General features: G+C 35.9%; 1 protein-coding gene and 1 pseudogene across 1 annotated transcript; one reads left to right on the top strand and one right to left on the bottom strand.

Moving 5' to 3' along the window:
• Positions 1-1,502: 1,502 nt before the first annotated feature.
• Positions 1,503-5,524, top strand: LOC141489855 (calcium homeostasis modulator protein 6-like). The gene is made up of 2 exons (XM_074190235.1): positions 1,503-2,094; positions 3,671-5,524. The coding sequence occupies exons 1-2, from the start codon at positions 1,540-1,542 to the stop codon at positions 3,998-4,000; spliced, it is 885 nt and encodes a 294-aa protein (XP_074046336.1). The 5' UTR covers positions 1,503-1,539; the 3' UTR covers positions 4,001-5,524.
• A 4,958-nt stretch (positions 5,525-10,482) lies between these two features.
• On the bottom strand, positions 10,483-11,035 carry LOC141489361 (calcium homeostasis modulator protein 5 pseudogene; annotated as a pseudogene).
• Between the last annotated feature and the right edge of the window lie 6,700 nt (positions 11,036-17,735).

Below are 17,735 nucleotides of genomic sequence, written 5' to 3'. Positions count from 1 at the left end.
GTTCAAATATGACAATCTACCTTGAGAAGACATGGGTTCTCCATGCTTACAAGTCTTCAAAAAAGAGATTAGATGGACATTTGTCAGGTATGTTATAGTAGAGATTTCTTGTATGGGTTAGATAAATTGGCAATTGATTTACCTTCCTTCTCTCAAACTCTAAGACTTTGTGATTCCTTAAAATTTTCTTGAGAACATGACATTTAAAAAAAATTATAGTTGTCAATTGTTTATCAATTTATTCAATACACATTTTCTCCAGTAACATTACTCTTTTAAGAATATTTAAGAGAATAATTTATTTACCAAATTTTCTCCATTTTGTTGACAAGTCCCAGTCTCCATGGACCTCAGGATCTGATGATTTGCCTAGATGACCATTAAGGGGCTTTGTAGCTACAGGTCCTACAATTGAGGTCAACTTTCTGATTTTACTGATGAGGAAACTGAAGTTTAGGGAGATGAAGTGATTTGATTTTATAGATTAATGTAGTGAAGCTACATAGAAGGCAATTAAGGAATTATTCTATTTTCCTGGATAAAAAGTGTTTTTATATAATTTAAATATAACAATTGATTTCATATAATATATTGTTTGTATCATATATAATTTATACATATAATATATGTTTTATATATTTATAATTTGGAGAAAGTGACTTTACAGATAGCATTAATTTAAGTCATTATAACAAAGGACTAGTTTTCCTCTGCTGCAGACATTGTGAATTTCAGGAAAAAGGGTTATCTTAGATACTTTCAAAAGAGGAAAGGGAGGGGAGGGAGTGAGGTCATAATCATTTGTTTTAGGAATGTTTGGAATGGATCAAATTTCAGAAGACCTTAGTTTAACTCTGCCAAAAAAGAAAGCGCAACTTTTAAGGCATCTATAATAGGAAACCTCTTTTGTAAAACAGTGGAATTTCTACATCATCCCCTACCCTTAAAAACACCTGCCCTCCCCTATTCCCTTTCCCTAGTCATAAAATCGAGATTCAGCTTGAAGTACAATATTAATATTTGTGTAATTGCTGTATAAAAGGGGTCCTTGACATTTTTCTGGGCCCTGAGAAACTCCTCAGAAATATAAATTTGACTAGGCACCTTAGGGTCTGAGAACATTCTGACAGGACCCAAATGGTTGACTCCAGGGGGTCATGAGATATAGCATAAATTTGTCTGAGACTCACAAACCTAATCCTTTTTGCTGCAAAATTCCTGCTTCCTCCCAAAACTGTCTCCTGCTTCCCCAGATAAAGCTGGGACCATGAGATAGTAAACTTCACTTGACTCCCTATATCACAGGAAACATGTTACAAGGAAATATATCTAACTGCTATCTCTGCTTCTGTATCCTGCTTACTTACAATACCCCCCCCCCTACTATAAAAACCTTGTTCTCTGGACTGCATAGTCATTGGTAATAAATCTCCAGTTTCAATAGCTTGGTCTCTGGCTCACTTCTTGGGCTACAATAAGCTGAGGAAGTAGATCTGCTTGATCACTCCAAGGAGAGGAGCAAGGCAAGAGAGAAAAGCCATGGAAAAGTTTGCTCATTTGCTGGATCTGTGCATCAAACACCACAGGGTCTTGGGCATGGGCATGTTGAGCCTGCTGACAGCTGGTGGGGAGAGCCTCTTCTCCAATGTGGTGTTCCAATGCCCCTGCAGTGCTGTCTGGAACTTGCCCTATTCCCTTGTCTTCTTTCTAGTCCCAGCCCTGGTGCTCTTCCTTCTGGGCTACCTGCTGAGCTCTGATGCAGGGCAGGTGGTGACTGGCTGCTGTGCCTTGAAGGAGGGAGACCCATGCTGCAACACATGTGGCAACACATGCTGCAACACATGCTGCAACAGGATGGGGATGTGCAGTCAAATCACCTTGGCTGCTGCTGTGGCACCTGTCACCTGGATTGCAGTGGCACTGCTTGGAGGTAATTACTATGAGTGTGCGGCCAGTGGGAGCTTGTGGATGCAAAAGCGCTTATGTCTGGATCAGAAGTCCAACTGTACTGAGGAAGTGGTGAAGATGCCTTGCCAGAAAGAAAGGTCTGAGGAAGTCAAAGTGTTCTTGCAGGACTTCCAGGCTCAATCCCAGGTAAAGACTCAGGGAGAAAATAAAGTGATTTTTATTAGTTGGGGTGGGGGTTGGGGCAGAGAAAAGGAAATAGGTGGAGATATAGGAGAGTTTGTAACTAACTCTATTGGCAGAGAAACAGTGGAACTCAGAGAAGGTCCAAATTGGAATCCAGAAACTTAGGATATTTGGAGACTAATTAATGCCTTCCTCTTTCTGTCCACATTACTTTGTAACTTCTTTTTGTATAGACTACTCACTGGAAGGTGTAGACATTGTTCCTCCACCTTATCATCTGTGGAAAGTAGGTTTCTAGAAGTCAGGGATTTTTGTCTTTGTATACACAGCAGCTTTTGCACCATGCTTTTGTTACATTTTAGGAACTTAAAAATGCTTGCCAGTTGGTTGATTGAGGGAATCTTTCTAGATAACCAATTTTTTTTTAGGTTTTTGCAAGGCTAATAGGGTTAAGTGACTTGCCCAAGGCCACACAGCTAGGTAATTATTAAGTGTCTGAGGTCAGATTTGAACTCATGTCCTCCTGACTCCAGGGCCTGTGCTCTATCCACTGTGCCACCTAGCCACCCCTAGATGATCAGTTTTTAAAAAATGCATTTCCTCTTCTTCATTAACCTGTTGAGTTTAAATGCTACCTCCTCATGGAAGCCTGGCCTAGAATAGACTGGATCTTCATTACTCAGGCTTTGCTTTTCATCTCTCTAATGTATGTAAGCATTCAAGGTTTGGTCAGTGAGAGTCTTGGGTTTCAGTGGAAACCTGGTTACATCAATAATTATATTTGCATATCACCCTGGACAGGGACTGTGACTTTGTTAAATTTTGTATTTCTCAACAAGTTTAGCAGAAAATGTGTTTAGTAAAGTAATCAAAAAGCATTTATTAAGCACCTGCTAAGCAATGTTGATACAAAGACAAAAATAGAGATTAAAAGAACATTTGCTAAGTGAAGTCCAAGTTTCTCTACATGAAAGACTTGACATGACTAATTAGAGTTTATCCTTAAAGTTCCATTTTTTAAAATCTTCCTTCCACTATGCAAAATGATATTAATTAAAATGAAAGACTAGAATGAACAAACCTTTTTTTTTTAAATTTTATTTAAGGCAATGGGGTTAATGAACTTGCACAAGTTCACATAGGTAATTATTAAGTGTCTGAAGTAAAATCTGAACTCAGGTTCTCCTGACTCCAGGGCTGGTACTCTATCTACTGCACCACCTAGCTGTCCCCTAGAATAAACAAAACTAAGTTCTATTTTCCTTTACCTAGAAGAACTGCTTAGGTTTTGATTTTCCATTCAGGGTGTATGGTTTAAGTCCCTTCTTTGGAACCTTGCTATTCCTAGGAAAATGATTGACCTTTCCAAAGTCATATCATTAATGATTCCTAGCCTAAATTAAGCCCATTTCATTTTTTCAGGGTGTAATTTCCTCAGCTTCATGAAGAATGAAAAAGCAATACTCATTTTTGTGGGGAGGAAGGGGATATTTTCCTTTTCTTTCATCATTATCAGCATCACTGTGTCATTCTCATCATCTTTGTTGTTGCTAAATTGTAACCCAGCTCTTTCCCAAAGTTTGCAGGTTGGATATTGGTAGCTTTCACCATGTTTTTGTTCACGACTGTGAAGCTCTATACCTCTTGCACATCTCCAATGAGTTTTCTCCAGTTGAAGTTCATGAAAATCTATAAGAAAGAGGAAAATGAGATGTTAAAGACTGAATCACAGGAATATGCCACTAAACTGGCAGAAAGGAATGTCAAGTATTTTTTTGAAAATGAAGGGTTAATGGGTGTGAAAATTCCAAGTGCTGATAAATGGAAGAAGATTTCAACAGTGCATCAGATCAATGACACACATTATAGTTCGCTGCATAAATATGTTGACAATAAAATTGCTTCTTAACAACCTGCTTCTAATTGAGATGAAAAGGTTGAAGTAATTCTCCATAATACTAGTTTAACAACACTTCTTAACAAGGAAATATCATCAAGGATCCTAAGAATGAAGATTTAAAGTTGAAAGGAACCTCATTTCACGAATGAGGCAACCAAGGCCCAGAGATTTTGATATCAAATTTTTTTACATAAATGTTAATTTTATTAATAAACTAGATCTATATTTTATCACAATTTCTCTTTTGATATTGATGTTATTTTTATATTTCATAGAATCATAGAATATTTCAGTTAGAAGGAATTTCAGTCTAGTCCTTTCCTCTCATAAGAAGAAACTCAGGCACAGAGGTTCAAATCCTGGTATTGAAATGCACTAGTTCTGTGATCATGGTTGAGTCACTTAACACCTCAGTTTCCTTGACTTTAAATGAGAGGAAACTGTATTTATACTTTTGAAATTTGTTCTGAGTTAATTTAAGTGGACCCATTGTTTCCAATCTTGCTAGTCTTCTACATATGTATCTAATACCAATGAATGGGATAATTTCCGGTGAAGTCCTCTCAGGATTAAAGAAGTGTTTATGTCAAGAAAAATCTTCATCCTGCTTTTGTAATCAAACTGTTTTACTAATTTAGGCACTGACCATGAGAATTCTACTTTTTCCTTGTCAAAACAATTATGAAGGCCATCAGGACCTCTAAACTAAGAGGGTCCAGTAATAGGTCATCCCCCCAAATGTTTTGAAAATATTACATTTCTTTCTCTGTGTCTGTTGCTGGGGTAGATTTCTGTGAATAGACTGTACCCTCTGAAATACAGCCAATGGGCTAAAAGAGAAGGGAGCTAGAGTGGGGAAATTGCCCTTAGAATCTTTATAAACCAAGCTTGCTGTGTTTTCAGTGTAGCTCTCTTAAGACACTATCTTCGTGTGTCTTTGAGTTTGCCTGCCCTTTTCTTGAGAAAAGTAAATAAAAAAATTTTCCTTTGCTCAGACCAGTCTCTGAACATTTTCTTTAGTGTATTTTTATTACACACACCAGTGTCACATACCAGCATCAAACCAGCCTCTAAGAAGAGGGGGCATGTGCTTTGATCCCATCTCCTTGCCCTTTGTATTATCAGTTAGTAAATAGCTACATGCAATTTCATTCATTTTATCCTGAATATATTTTGTCTGTACTTAGATGTTTATGGGTGGCTGGGTGGTACAGTAAATAGAGCCCTTGGACTGGAGTTAGGAAGATCTGAGTTTAAATTCAGCATCAGATACTTAGTAGTTGCCTGATTCTGGATAAGGTACTTAACTCTACCTCAGTTTCCTCATCTGTAAAATGAGCTGAATAAGGAAAAGGTAAACCACTCTAATAAAAAAAATCCAAATAGGATCACAAAGAATCAGGCACAATTGAACAACACTGTGAGCTCTTTTCAAAACAGAAGCTGTTGTATTTGGGAGTTTGACTTTTTTCTTGGATATTGTTATTTGCCTCTCTTTGTATCCTCACCACTTAGCATAGTAGTTAGCACACAGTAGATGCTTAATAAATGCTAGTTGATTGACTGAAGTAATAAATACTTTAAAATTCAGGATTTAGGAAAGACACTAAAGAACGTGAAAGTGAAATTGAAAATAGGAACCTTCAGTTTATAATGGAAATTTCTTATGAAATTTAGATGCTCGGAACTTAAATCTGTCACATTTAAAGACTATAGGAGAGTGGCTAGGTGGTGCAGTGGATAGAGCACCTGCCCTGGAGTCAGGAGTACCTAAGTTCAAATCCGGCCTTAGACACTTATGGGCAAGCCACTTAACCCCATTGCCTTGCAAAAACCTAAAAAAAAAATAAAGACTATAGGAGAGAGTGAATAATAAGTAATAAGGAAAATGATAATACAATCTAACATTTATCTAGTACTTTAAGGATTGCAAAATACCTTAATTATTCATTTTTTTATCTTCACAACAACTCTGTAATATAAGTGCTTATTATTCTTTCCATATTATAGATAGATAAACTGAGACAAACAGAATCTAATGACTTCAGGTTCAACACTACTCCACTACTATTTGCTGCCTCAGTGAATACATGAATGTCTAACAATATAAATTAAGAGTTAGTATATGGTTTAAATAAATTTATTGAGTTCTTAAAGGTCATTACTGGATTCATGGCATCCTTTTCAGAACTAGTGTATCATTTCTAGGTAGCCAAATGGTAAGGTGGATAGAGAAATGGGCTTGAAATCAGGAGTATATGTGTTCAAAACCCAATCTGGAGACTCACTCTTTGGGTGACCCTGGACAAATAACCTTGGGTAATTTCCTCATCTGTAAAATGGGACAGCCTAGGTGATGCAGTGGATAGAGCATTGGTCTTGGAGTCAGGAGGATGAGAGTTTGAATTTGACTTCAGATACTTGACTCTCGCTAGCTGTGGCAAGTTATTTAACCCTGATTGCCTCGCATCCAGGACATCTCCAGTCATCCTGATTCATATCTGGCCACTGGATCCAGATGGCCCAGAAGAAAGAGAAAGTGAAGTTGATGACTTAGCACAGCAACCCCTCACTAAAAACTCAGTTCACATGCTTGTCATGGCATCACCTCCCTGATGTTATGGCCTTCTTTGAAAATGAAGGATAAACATTAAAAAGGGAATAATAGAATCATCTACTGTCATAGGGTTGTTGTGGGAATACATGAGTAAATGCAGGTAAAGTGCTTTGCATACTTCAAGGTCCTATGTAGATACTAGATTTTTATGTCCCCCAATATCTTGGCAGTGAAGAAGCGACTGGTTTACTTCTTGTTCTTCATTGTCACCCTTTTCCTTTTTTTTATCATTCCTCCTTTGAGTCCTTTCACAGCAATGTGGAAGGTAGTTGGGAGCAAAAAAAAAATAGACAGGAAGATTGTTAACAGACTGTTACAATAGGGATTTCTAATGAGAGGGTTGAGAAATGGGGGAAATGGTCCAACCACACATATGCAAATTTATGATACATGCAAGATGAGAACAATTTTAATTTAGATGATGCCAGCCCCTAGGGGAACCAGAAAAGCCTTCAGATATATTGTGGTCCTTGACTTCACTCTAGAAGGCAATCACATAGATAAAGGGGATGCAGAACTACTTGTGAAGAACCCCAAATAGACTAGTATGACTGGTCTGTAGAGTATGCTGAGTTTTATAAGTACTATGTTCTGATGGCACCACTGGAGCTCAATGATCTTACAGAAACATGGATAGTTTTGCACAAAAATAAGAAAGAGCAAAATGAGCAGAACCAAAAGAAGATTGTAAACAGTAACAACAATATTCAATAATATTATTTTAACAACTTTGAGAGACTATTATAAATATCCAGTTAACTATGAAGGCCTATGAAGGAAGTTGCTCTCTGTATCCAGAGAAAGATAAAAAAATAGAAGTATGTATAGAATGATTTTACATGTGTATATGTATATGTATATGTATATGTATGTGTATATATATATGTATATATATATATATATATACATATTTTTGTTTAATGATAGCCATATCTGTGGGGGGTGGAGAAGAAAAAAATGGAAAAAGATTACAGGATAACTTTATTATGTATTTAAAAGTTTAGAATAAAAATAAAATTAAAAAAAGAAAAAGTATGCCATTAAATAATGCGGGGAAAAAAGTTTGAAAGACATGGAGAAACAGCTAATAAAAAGGCTTCAAATGGCCAATAGTGGGTTTTATTAAATTTTTTAAGTATTCAAACCAGGATGGGTCTAAAGGGGGCAAGAGGGGAGGGTAATATCAGGGAGGGAAAAATCTGTAAGTAAAACAAACTTCCTGACCCCAAAAAACAATGTGGACCTGGAAAGGACATTTCACTTAGCCCCCCAAAGAAAACAGAAGCAATCCTTTTATTTCCCTTTCTTTGATAGCAACAAAGCTACCCCCTTTTTATGGGACCCCAAACCCTGCATCTAAGGATTTAGTCTCAATGCTTCAGCCATTTCCCCCTTCCTTCCATAATAATTTTTACCCAAGTATATTTGCTAAGTCCAAATCACTCTATATTAGCACTAAGCTTCATGCCTTGGCATGAAGGTGGATTAAAGTCAACTCACTTGATCCTTCTGAATCTAGTTCCCTCCTGTATAAAATGAGAACTCCAGTATAAGATATGCAGCTGACTAGAACCTTAATGAACACCTACTCATTTTACAGAAAAGATCATTGAGATAGATCACCTCAAAGGTCTCCTTTCTAACTCTAAGATGTTAGAAGTAAAAAGGCCCCCTAACTATTACACAATTCAACATTCATGTTTTATATAGGAATAAAAGGAGACATAATATCTCAGACTAGGATTTATTCTGAGAAGAGACTTTTATCTATTTTTTTTAACCAATCATAAACAAAACAAAATACTATTTTGCCCTAGTATGTGTTACACTTTAGCAAAGACACAGAGTTTGAGTAAGACACAATCCCTGTCTTTTAAGGAACATAAATTCTAATAGGGGACATAAGATATTAACATAGGCAGCTATTATCTAAAATATAGCTATCAATTTATATAATGCTTAATGTGTGCCAGATATTGTGTTAAGCACTTTGCAATTATTATTTCACTTGATTCTCATATAACCCAGAAGGTTAACCTCACTTTACAGAAGAGGAAACTGAGGAAAACAGAGGTTAAGTGATTTGCCTGGAGTCACACACCTAAATCATGTCTGAAGTCAAATTGGAACTTATGTCTTCCTGACTCTAGACAAAGTGTTCTATCTGCTATACTACCCAGGTACCTTAGAGAATTAACAATACAAGTAGGAGGATTAGGGAAGTCAGGTAAGGCTTCATAAAGTAGGAAGAATGTGAGCTGAGATTTAAAGAATAAGCAGGACAATATGGAATTTTTATTTTTTTGTATAGATCTCAAAGCACATTCTTCCACCTATGTAGATCAATACTCATTTCTATCTGAATTGTCTTAAAGAGTTGCCTGAGGGTGCAGAGAGGTTAGCAATCAAAAATGCCCAACCCCTCTTCCTAAATTTTCCCCTTCCCTTTTCTAGTTTATTTTTCATGTTGCCTTATTCCATTACAATATAACTTCTTTGAGAATAGGGAACAACTGTCTTATGCTTTTCTTTGTTTCCTCAGCACTTAACAAAGGGTTTAACATGTACGAAGTGGTTAAGAAATATTTATTGACTGTTGACAAGATCCTCTTTGTCCCTGAAATGAGAAATTAAATGAAGTTGTGAGCCATTAATAGCAAATTAGATAATCACCCTACAGAAATGATATTTGCAAATTTTTATCAATACAAATTAAAAACCTGTTAAATAAATATAAATATATGCCAAGTGAAGATAGAGGTGAGAGAAGTGAAAATAAATATTTTATGTTTATATAAACAATTTGATTAAAAATTTGCTACAAATTTCATGGACTCGACATACTAATTTGTCAATAAAAAATAATTAACTTAGAATATTTACCTTTTCATAAGAGGCATTGTGATCTTAAAAACTGAATTGTACAGAGTCAAAATTGTACAGTCTTGACTTTTTCAAGACTCAGCTCAATTCCAACGTTTAGTAAGCGGCCTTTCCTCACCTGCCCAGCTGCTAATGACTTGGTGCAGGCTGTTCTCATATGCTTGTTCTCATTTACTTTCAACTCCCTCTTCAGTTTTCTCTATGTGAAGGGAGAAGCCTAAAATCATTAGGTTAACAAACTCATTTTTCTGGATCATCAGGCAACATTTCAAATTTCTTGTTTCCCAATGCTGCTATCCTGGCATAAAACTTGGAAGTGTTTCGACATAAAACATTTCCCTAAAGACTATGATTTCCTTTCATTGGAGGCTATTTAAATAACCCTTGTTTCCTATATTTAAAACAATATCAGGATATCAGCTTATTCAAGGAATGTTAAATAATGGTTCTATGGTTTTCTCTGTTATTGAAATTAACAGTTTAAACTAAAAGTATTCAGAGTAAGAGATCTGATGCAACTTTGGAAAGCTGACTTCTCATTTGGCTCAACTCCATGTCAATAACTGAACAAACTCCAGATAAACTTTTTCTGGGAAGCTAGCTTTTAAAATGAAATGTATAGCTAAAAGTCAGAAGGTTCCAATTATAAGCTCTGTCATTAGTACTAATTCTTGCCACAGTTAAGTGTAATTAATCCAATAAACATAGAGAGGTTGCTATAGGTGCATGGGCATTTTAAATTTTAATAGTTGAAAACTGTATTGAGACTACTTAGAAATGGAAAAGATATAATCCAAACAGCAAATTGCAATTGCCACTGGGTCATCTGCCCCACTAAAATCTTCACAAGAATATGTCTTTTTGCTATAACTTGATGACATTTCTATGTAATTTCCATGACCCTGAGACTCAAATGAGATATTAAGAAAGACGAAACATCAGCTGCAAGGAGAATGAATTAGTTCACTTAACCTAGAAACTGAGAAGAGAATCAAGTTGTTTTTAACTTTCCCTGAGATTGGGGTTGCAGAGTTAGCTTCAGTTCCTGGGTATCTGCAGAGGACATAATTGTTTTGGCACAAGCTACTTTATGAAGTTCTTGCTAGCACTAAGATGACTTGTCCTTGGCAAATTGTCTTCAGGAATTGTGGATTCTAGGTCCCATCTATTTCACATTCATAAAAGGTCCAATTGAGCAAAACCACAGAAAGCCACATCATAGAGGCCACCAGGGCATTCAGAGTGATTTGACCAAAGACCTAAAAGAAATGGCAGCTCTTTCCCTTAGGGAAGATTTTTCTGGGGCTGACACAACAGCCTGTGAAGAGTCTCCACATTCTGCTATTCAAAAAAGTACCCAATGATCAGTAATACTCAGGTGAGGGCAAGGAGAAAGACCAATCACTTTGCAAAGCTTTCAGTGCCAGTTGGGCATATTCAGAAGAGCTATTCTCTTCCTAATGTTAGCAAAGATATAAAGCTGTAATCAATATCATTTTTTTCTGAGTAGTGGGGAATCTTAAAATGTTTCGAATCCCATCCATGTTTTCATAAAAACGAGGTAGGAATGTTGTTTGTCTGCTAAGCAGAAATCTGATGATCTGTTTGCAGTAGGGAGGTGTTTGTATTCAGAAATAGTCTCTTTTGCTTTCTCAGATTTGGTAGTGACTGTAGTTAAGGAAACAATGTCATTGACCAAGAATGAATATTTCTAATTGAGCATATTCAAATTTTGCCTTTTGCTGGTAGGAATTGCCTTTAACTAAAGTGAAAGCCAGCTGAAGTTCAGTCAAGTCAAAGACTCACAGAAAACTAGAAGTGGCAGGCTCTAAGTATAGTGGAATTTTAGTAATGGTTTTGGGAAGAGAAATAAGAGGTGAACTCCCAGAAATTTTACAGTTGAGTAGGCACTGACATGTGTAGAAACTATTTTCAAAAACTATCAAAAGCCAAAAGCCAAGCCTGAAATATCTTATTTAATTTTACTTTAGTATTTTATTTAGACTTTGAAAGAAAACCCCTCTCAAAATACATTAGTTTAGATATTTGAACCAAATTCTGATGTTGGAGCTTTTTAATCTACATCTGAAAAATCTTAAGAACAGAACAACATATTAAAGGAAGGGGATGCGTATTGGAATTAAGAAAACTTGGGTTTAATAACCAAGTGTTATGTGTGCAACCATCTTAATTTTAACCTTGCAAAATATGCCCAATACTCTTTAAAATAAAATACTTCAGATCCCAATTTTAGAGATAACAGCTGTTTGAGTTCAGAACAAAGCTTATGTAATATTGAACTATAAATGAATCTGGAACAAAAGGATCTGATTTCTCTCTATACTTCACAAGTGTTGATTCTTTGATCAATCTGGGCTTTAACTGATGGGGATTTTCCTTTCCACTGATACAAATCACAATCTCATCATCCTATGGGCTCTTTATCAACATGTTTGTATAAATTCTTCAGAAAACATCCCCCTGCTTTACTGGAGTCTTACTCTAATCCTTTTATTATTTCACAGGTGTTCATGTACCAGCTGAGTTCTCTTATTTGTTTCCTTGAATTCTTGCTCTGTGACAGACCCATACTCCTTTCCTTAGGGATATCTTTTTATGCCACTTCTCACATGCAAGTGAACATTGGAAATGCATTTTACATGAGTTAACAAATTAAAAAGGATAAAAAAACTCTTAACAGTAGATCATGACAAAGAGTGATTCTAAAGTATATATTCCTTATAGCATACTATGTAAAAAAAAGACTTGCTCCTGGATGATAAAGGCTCAAATTCAGATGCCCACCTTTAATATTTCACAGGAAGAGGGCAAATCTTAATTTTAGTCATTTTTCATGTATTCATGACCTTTGGAGGGATTTTATTGGCAAATTTATTGAAGTTATTTGCCATTTCTTTCTATAGTTCATTTTACTGATGAGGCAACTGAGGCAAATAGAAGTTAAGTGACTTATTTGAGGTCACAAAGAAACTGGAGTTGAGCGTTGATCTTCCTAATTCTAGGCTTAGTGATCTATCCATGGAACCATCTAACTGCCAGAGACCATGTAGCCCAACATAATTATTTTATAGATGAGAAAACTAAGGTATAAAATTGCATAACTAGTATTTAAAGTAAATGCTTTGAACCCAAATTCAGTTTTTCCTCCCATTGAACTTCAAAACTGTTAATTGTGCTGCTTTAAGGAAGTTCTTTGACCATTCTGTGCTTCAGTTTCATCATCTATTTAAAAAAAAGGAAAAAAATGTTTTCAAGTAGGCCTTAAGGATAGTTCTTTTAGAACTGTGAGCTCTATGGAAATGAGAACAGTTGTTATATTTTTATGTGCAGGTCTGGCTCTAGACAACATTGAAAAGGAGACAGATTTGTTTTCAATGCTTCTTTATAGCTCTTTAATCAAGCAGCCCCTCAGAACTACGACCCTCTTATGCTTTCATCTAGAGCTTAGTTTCCCTGATTGCCAGGGCCATCATCCTTCCAAATATTATCTTCAAGTCTGTTCTTTATAGGAGAGCTCTACCTCTACTTATGCAAAGTTTAACAGTCTCAACTTCCAATTACAAGGTGGGTGGGCTAAGAAAGCTCCAGCATTCAAGCTGGGAGAGCTCCAGAGTGGTGGCCCAGGACACCTATTTGTCCAGTTTGGTTGGTCTGGACAGCCTGAACCCATGAGCCCTTGTTCCCAGAGAAGGCCACAGCCTTCTTGAGGTAAGGCCTGGTTCTCTCAGAAAAAAGTCCCAGGTGTTCCCACTTTTCCCCATGGCCCGGTGTAGTGACAGGACTTCCTCAGTTCTGATTATTCAGAGAGACCCTCTGATGTTGATTTTAATCTTGCAAAATATTCCCAATACTCTTTAAAATAAAATCCTTCCTGATGCCCTAGCCTAGTGACAGCCCAGATCCCAACACAGACAATACAGAGAAAGAAAGCTTCTGTTGTTCATTACTAGTAACTAGTTCTGTTGTCCATTGCTGAGTAAACCCCTGTAAGTTCCTAATCCTAGTAAACCAGGCCTCTAGCATTCTCAACACTGAAGGTCTGTGAACCAGCCCCTCCCCCAATCCTAAGGAAAATTATCATGCTAAAATGGAAAAAGGCCAGTGGAAATCAGGGTCTTTTGAATGTTACCTTGGAGATAAGGACACCAGCTCAGAAAAGGATAGAGGGGGAACTATATGTGGAGCTTCAGAGGAGAATATGAATTGGTCTCTAGTACAGAAAGACTTATTTTTTAAGCTGATATTTTATTTTTCCAAATGCATGTTGTGAAAGTTTTTTCAACATTTATCCATATGTATATGTATATTTTTAAGCTATAAAATTTCCTTCCACCTTCCCTTCCCACTCCCCTCCCCTCAGTGTCAAACACTCAGTTAACATTGTACATACATATTTTTGATAAATATGTTTACAGATTAGTCATTTTGTGTATGAGGAATTAGAATTAAGGGAAAGATACATAAGGGATAATTTTTATAGAGTGTTTATCAGATTCTGAAGGTTTTTTTGGTTTGTTTTGTTTTTCTTCCTCTGGGTGGGGAAAGCATTGTTCATAGCCAGGTTAATAGGGTTGTCCCAGCTCTCTGAACTACTGAGAGCAGATGCATCCATCAGGATTGATCATCTCATAATGTTCTTGTTAATGCATACATTGTTCTCTTGGTTTTGCTCCCCTCACTCAACATCAGATCCTGTAATTCATTCCATGCTTCTCTAGAGTCCAACCATTTATAGTTTCTTATAGAATAATAATATTCCATAACTTTCATGTACTATAACTTGTTTATCCATTCTCCAAATGATGGGCATCCCCTCAATTTCCAATTCTTTGCCACTACAAAGAGCTGCTACAGAAAGACTCCTTAGAAGAGATCAGAAAGGAATTTAAAAATTAATTTGAAAGAGCTAGGTACACAGTGGATAAAGAACCATCCTGAAGTTAGGAGGAACTGATTTAAAATCTGATCTCAGACACAATACTTGCTTAGCTGTGTGACCTTGGGCAAGATACTCAATCAACCCCATTGCCTTGCAAAAACTAAAAAAAAAATCAAATGGAAAAATTGGGAAAAGAAATGCAAGAGAAAATTAATATCTTAAAATGAAAGAAGACAGAAGAAAACAAATCCTTTAAAAATTCTATTGGACAAATTCAAAAAGGAAACAATTCCCTCAAAAACTCAATTGGGCAAATAGAAAAGAATAAGAACACTACTAAAAATAGAAATGACCAAATTGGAAAAGGAGATGCAAAGGCTAAATGAAGAAAATTCCTCTCTGAAAAATATATTGGGATCAGTGGAAGCTAATGATTTCATGAGACACCAAAAATCTGTTAAACAAAATTAAAAGAAGAAAAAATAGAAGAAAATGTAAAATACCTCTCTGGTAAACCAACTGTCCTGGAAAATAGATCCAGAACAGACAATTTAAAAATCAAAGGACTACTTGAAAACCTTAATCAAAAAAAGAGCCAGGACTTCATTCTTCAGGATATAATAAAGAACTGCCCTGATATACTGGAACCAGTGGGCAAAATGTCATTTAAAAACTCTGTCAGATCCCCTACTGAAAGGATCCCAAAATGAAAAAAATATTGTGGCCAAACTCCAGAATTATCAGGTCAAGGAGAAAATTCTGCAAGTAGTTTAAAGAAGCCACAGTCATGATTACACAGAACCTGGCTGCATCAACATTAAGGGATTGAAGGACCCAGAATATGATATTCCAGAGGGTAAGAGAGTTTGGATTACAACCAAGAATCCACTATCCAGAAAAACTGAACCTTCACTTCCAGGGGAAAATATGGACATATAACAACAGAGGAGACTTTCAAACTTTCCTAATGAAAAGACCAGAGTTGAACAGAAAATTTGATCTTCAAACAGGAGACTCAAAGATACAGAAAAAGTGGAAAAGGGGAAAAAGAAAAAAATTTGATATCCAGTAAGATAAACTGGTTAATTCCCTCCCCCCGACTTGAGAGGAAGATTCTCATTACTCTTGAGAACTGAAACACAATAAGAGGGAATAAACTTGGGCAGAAGGTATGCACCATCATGATATGTCCATGGCTTTGATGGAATGGTTGAAAAAAAATCATTTCATTAAAAAGGGGGAGATTGTAAAGAGATGTGAGGAAGGGGGAAGTTAAATGGGGTAAACTACATAATATTAAGAGGTACAAAGGACCTATTTCAATAGAGGGGAAAATGGGAGAAGGTAAGAACTACCTGAATCTTACTCTCATTGGATTTGATTAACACACATAATCAGTTGAGTTTAGAAATTTATCTTACCTTTTATTTATCTCACCTATTAGGAGAGGAAAGGGGGAAGAGAGAAGAAGGATCTGATAGACAGAAAGAAAGGAAGAAGGGGAAAGGGGAAAGAGGAAAGAAAAGGGAGGGTGGTGCACAGCCATTGAAGAAGCAAAACCCTGAGGGGAGGAGGGATAAGGTGAAAGAAGGGGGAAAAATGCAAATGGAGGGGAGATACCTTAGTGGGCAATAAAGATTTAGTAATTATGATTGTAAATGTGAATGGATGAATTCTCACATAAAATGGAAGTAGATAGCAGAGTGAATTAAAAACCAGAATTCCACAATAAATTGCTTACAAGAAACACATTTGAAGCAGAGAGATATGTAAAGGCAAAAGACTGAAGTAGAATATATTATTCTTCAGTTGAAGAGGTAAAAGGAGTAGTAATCCTTATCTCAGACAAAGCAGTTGCAAAAATAGTTCTCCTTTAAAGAGATAAGGAAGGAAACTATATCCTCCTCAAAAGACAATGGGGTAATTTCAATGCTAAATTTGCACAAGTAATGTAGCATCCAAATTCTTAGAAGATCAGGCAAATGAGTTACTAGAAGACATAGATAGCAAAACTCTACTGGTGGGGGAGCTAACCTCTTCTCTCAGAATTAGATAAATCTAACCATAAACTAAACAAGAAGGAATTTAAAGAGGCAAATAGAATGTTAAAAATTTAGATATAGGGACCACTAGGTGGCACAGTGGATAGAGCACTGGCCCTGGAGTCAGGAATACCTGAGTTCAAATCTGGCCTCAGCACTTAATAATTACCTAGCTGTGTGGCCTTGGGCAAGCCGCTTAACCCCATTGCCTTGCAAAAAAAACCAAACAACTAAAAAAATAATAAAGTAGCTGTAGACAACATTAAATACTTGAGAGTCTATCTGCCAAGGCAAACCTAGAAAGTATATGAAAGCAATTGCAAAACACTGTTTTATACAAATAATGACAAATAATGTCATATCTAAACAATTGGAAAAAATTTCAAATGCTCATGGGTAATTCAAGCTAGTATAATAAAAATGACAATTCTATCTAAATTAATTACTTATTCAATGCATTACCAACCAAATTACCAAAAAAATTGTTTTGCAGAGCTAACAAAAGCTCAATCTGAGGAATTAATGAAAACAAAGAAGGTTGTCTAGTCACACCAGATCTAAAATTATATTATAAAGCACCTTTGGTACTACCACTAGAATGGTGGATCAGTGGGATAAATTAAAAGTAAAAGAATCAATATCTATATCTATATAACTACATTAATCAAGCATTTAGTAAACTCAAAGAATTCAGTTTATGAACTAAGAATTCACTATTTGACAAAAACTTCTGGGAAAACAGGAAAACAATGTGGCAGAAATTAGGCATAGACCAACATTTCACACCCTATACCAAGATAAGAATAGAGTGGGTATAGGAATTAAATATAAATGGTGTTCTCATAAAGCCAATTAGGAGAACAAGAAATACTTTGTTAGATGTATGGAGAGGGAAGGAGTTTATGGCCAAAAAAGAGATAGGGAACATTGTTAAATGCAAAATGGATACTTTTGATTACATTAAATTAAAAAAAAAAGGTTTTGTACAAATAAAATCAATATAACCAAGATGAAAAGAAATATAGAAAACTGGGAAACAATTTTTACAACTGGCATTTCTGATAAGGATTCATTCCTAAAATATTTAGAGAACCAAGATGAATTTATAAGAATACAAGTCATTCTGCAAATTCAAACAATGAACAGGCAATTTCCAGATGAAGAAGTTAATGTCATAATGAAATACAGCTCTACATTATTATTGATTAGAGAAATACACATTAAAGAATCTATCAGATTCACCAGTATGACAAAAAAAGGAAAATGATCAATGTTGGAGGAGATATGGAAAATCTGGCATGC

This window comes from Macrotis lagotis, chromosome 5 (genome assembly GCF_037893015.1).
Source record: "Macrotis lagotis isolate mMagLag1 chromosome 5, bilby.v1.9.chrom.fasta, whole genome shotgun sequence".
In the NCBI taxonomy this organism is placed as follows: domain Eukaryota; kingdom Metazoa; phylum Chordata; class Mammalia; order Peramelemorphia; family Peramelidae; genus Macrotis; species Macrotis lagotis.
The sequence above is the reverse complement of the archived record's forward strand: the minus strand, read 5'-3'. Positions and strand labels throughout refer to the sequence as shown.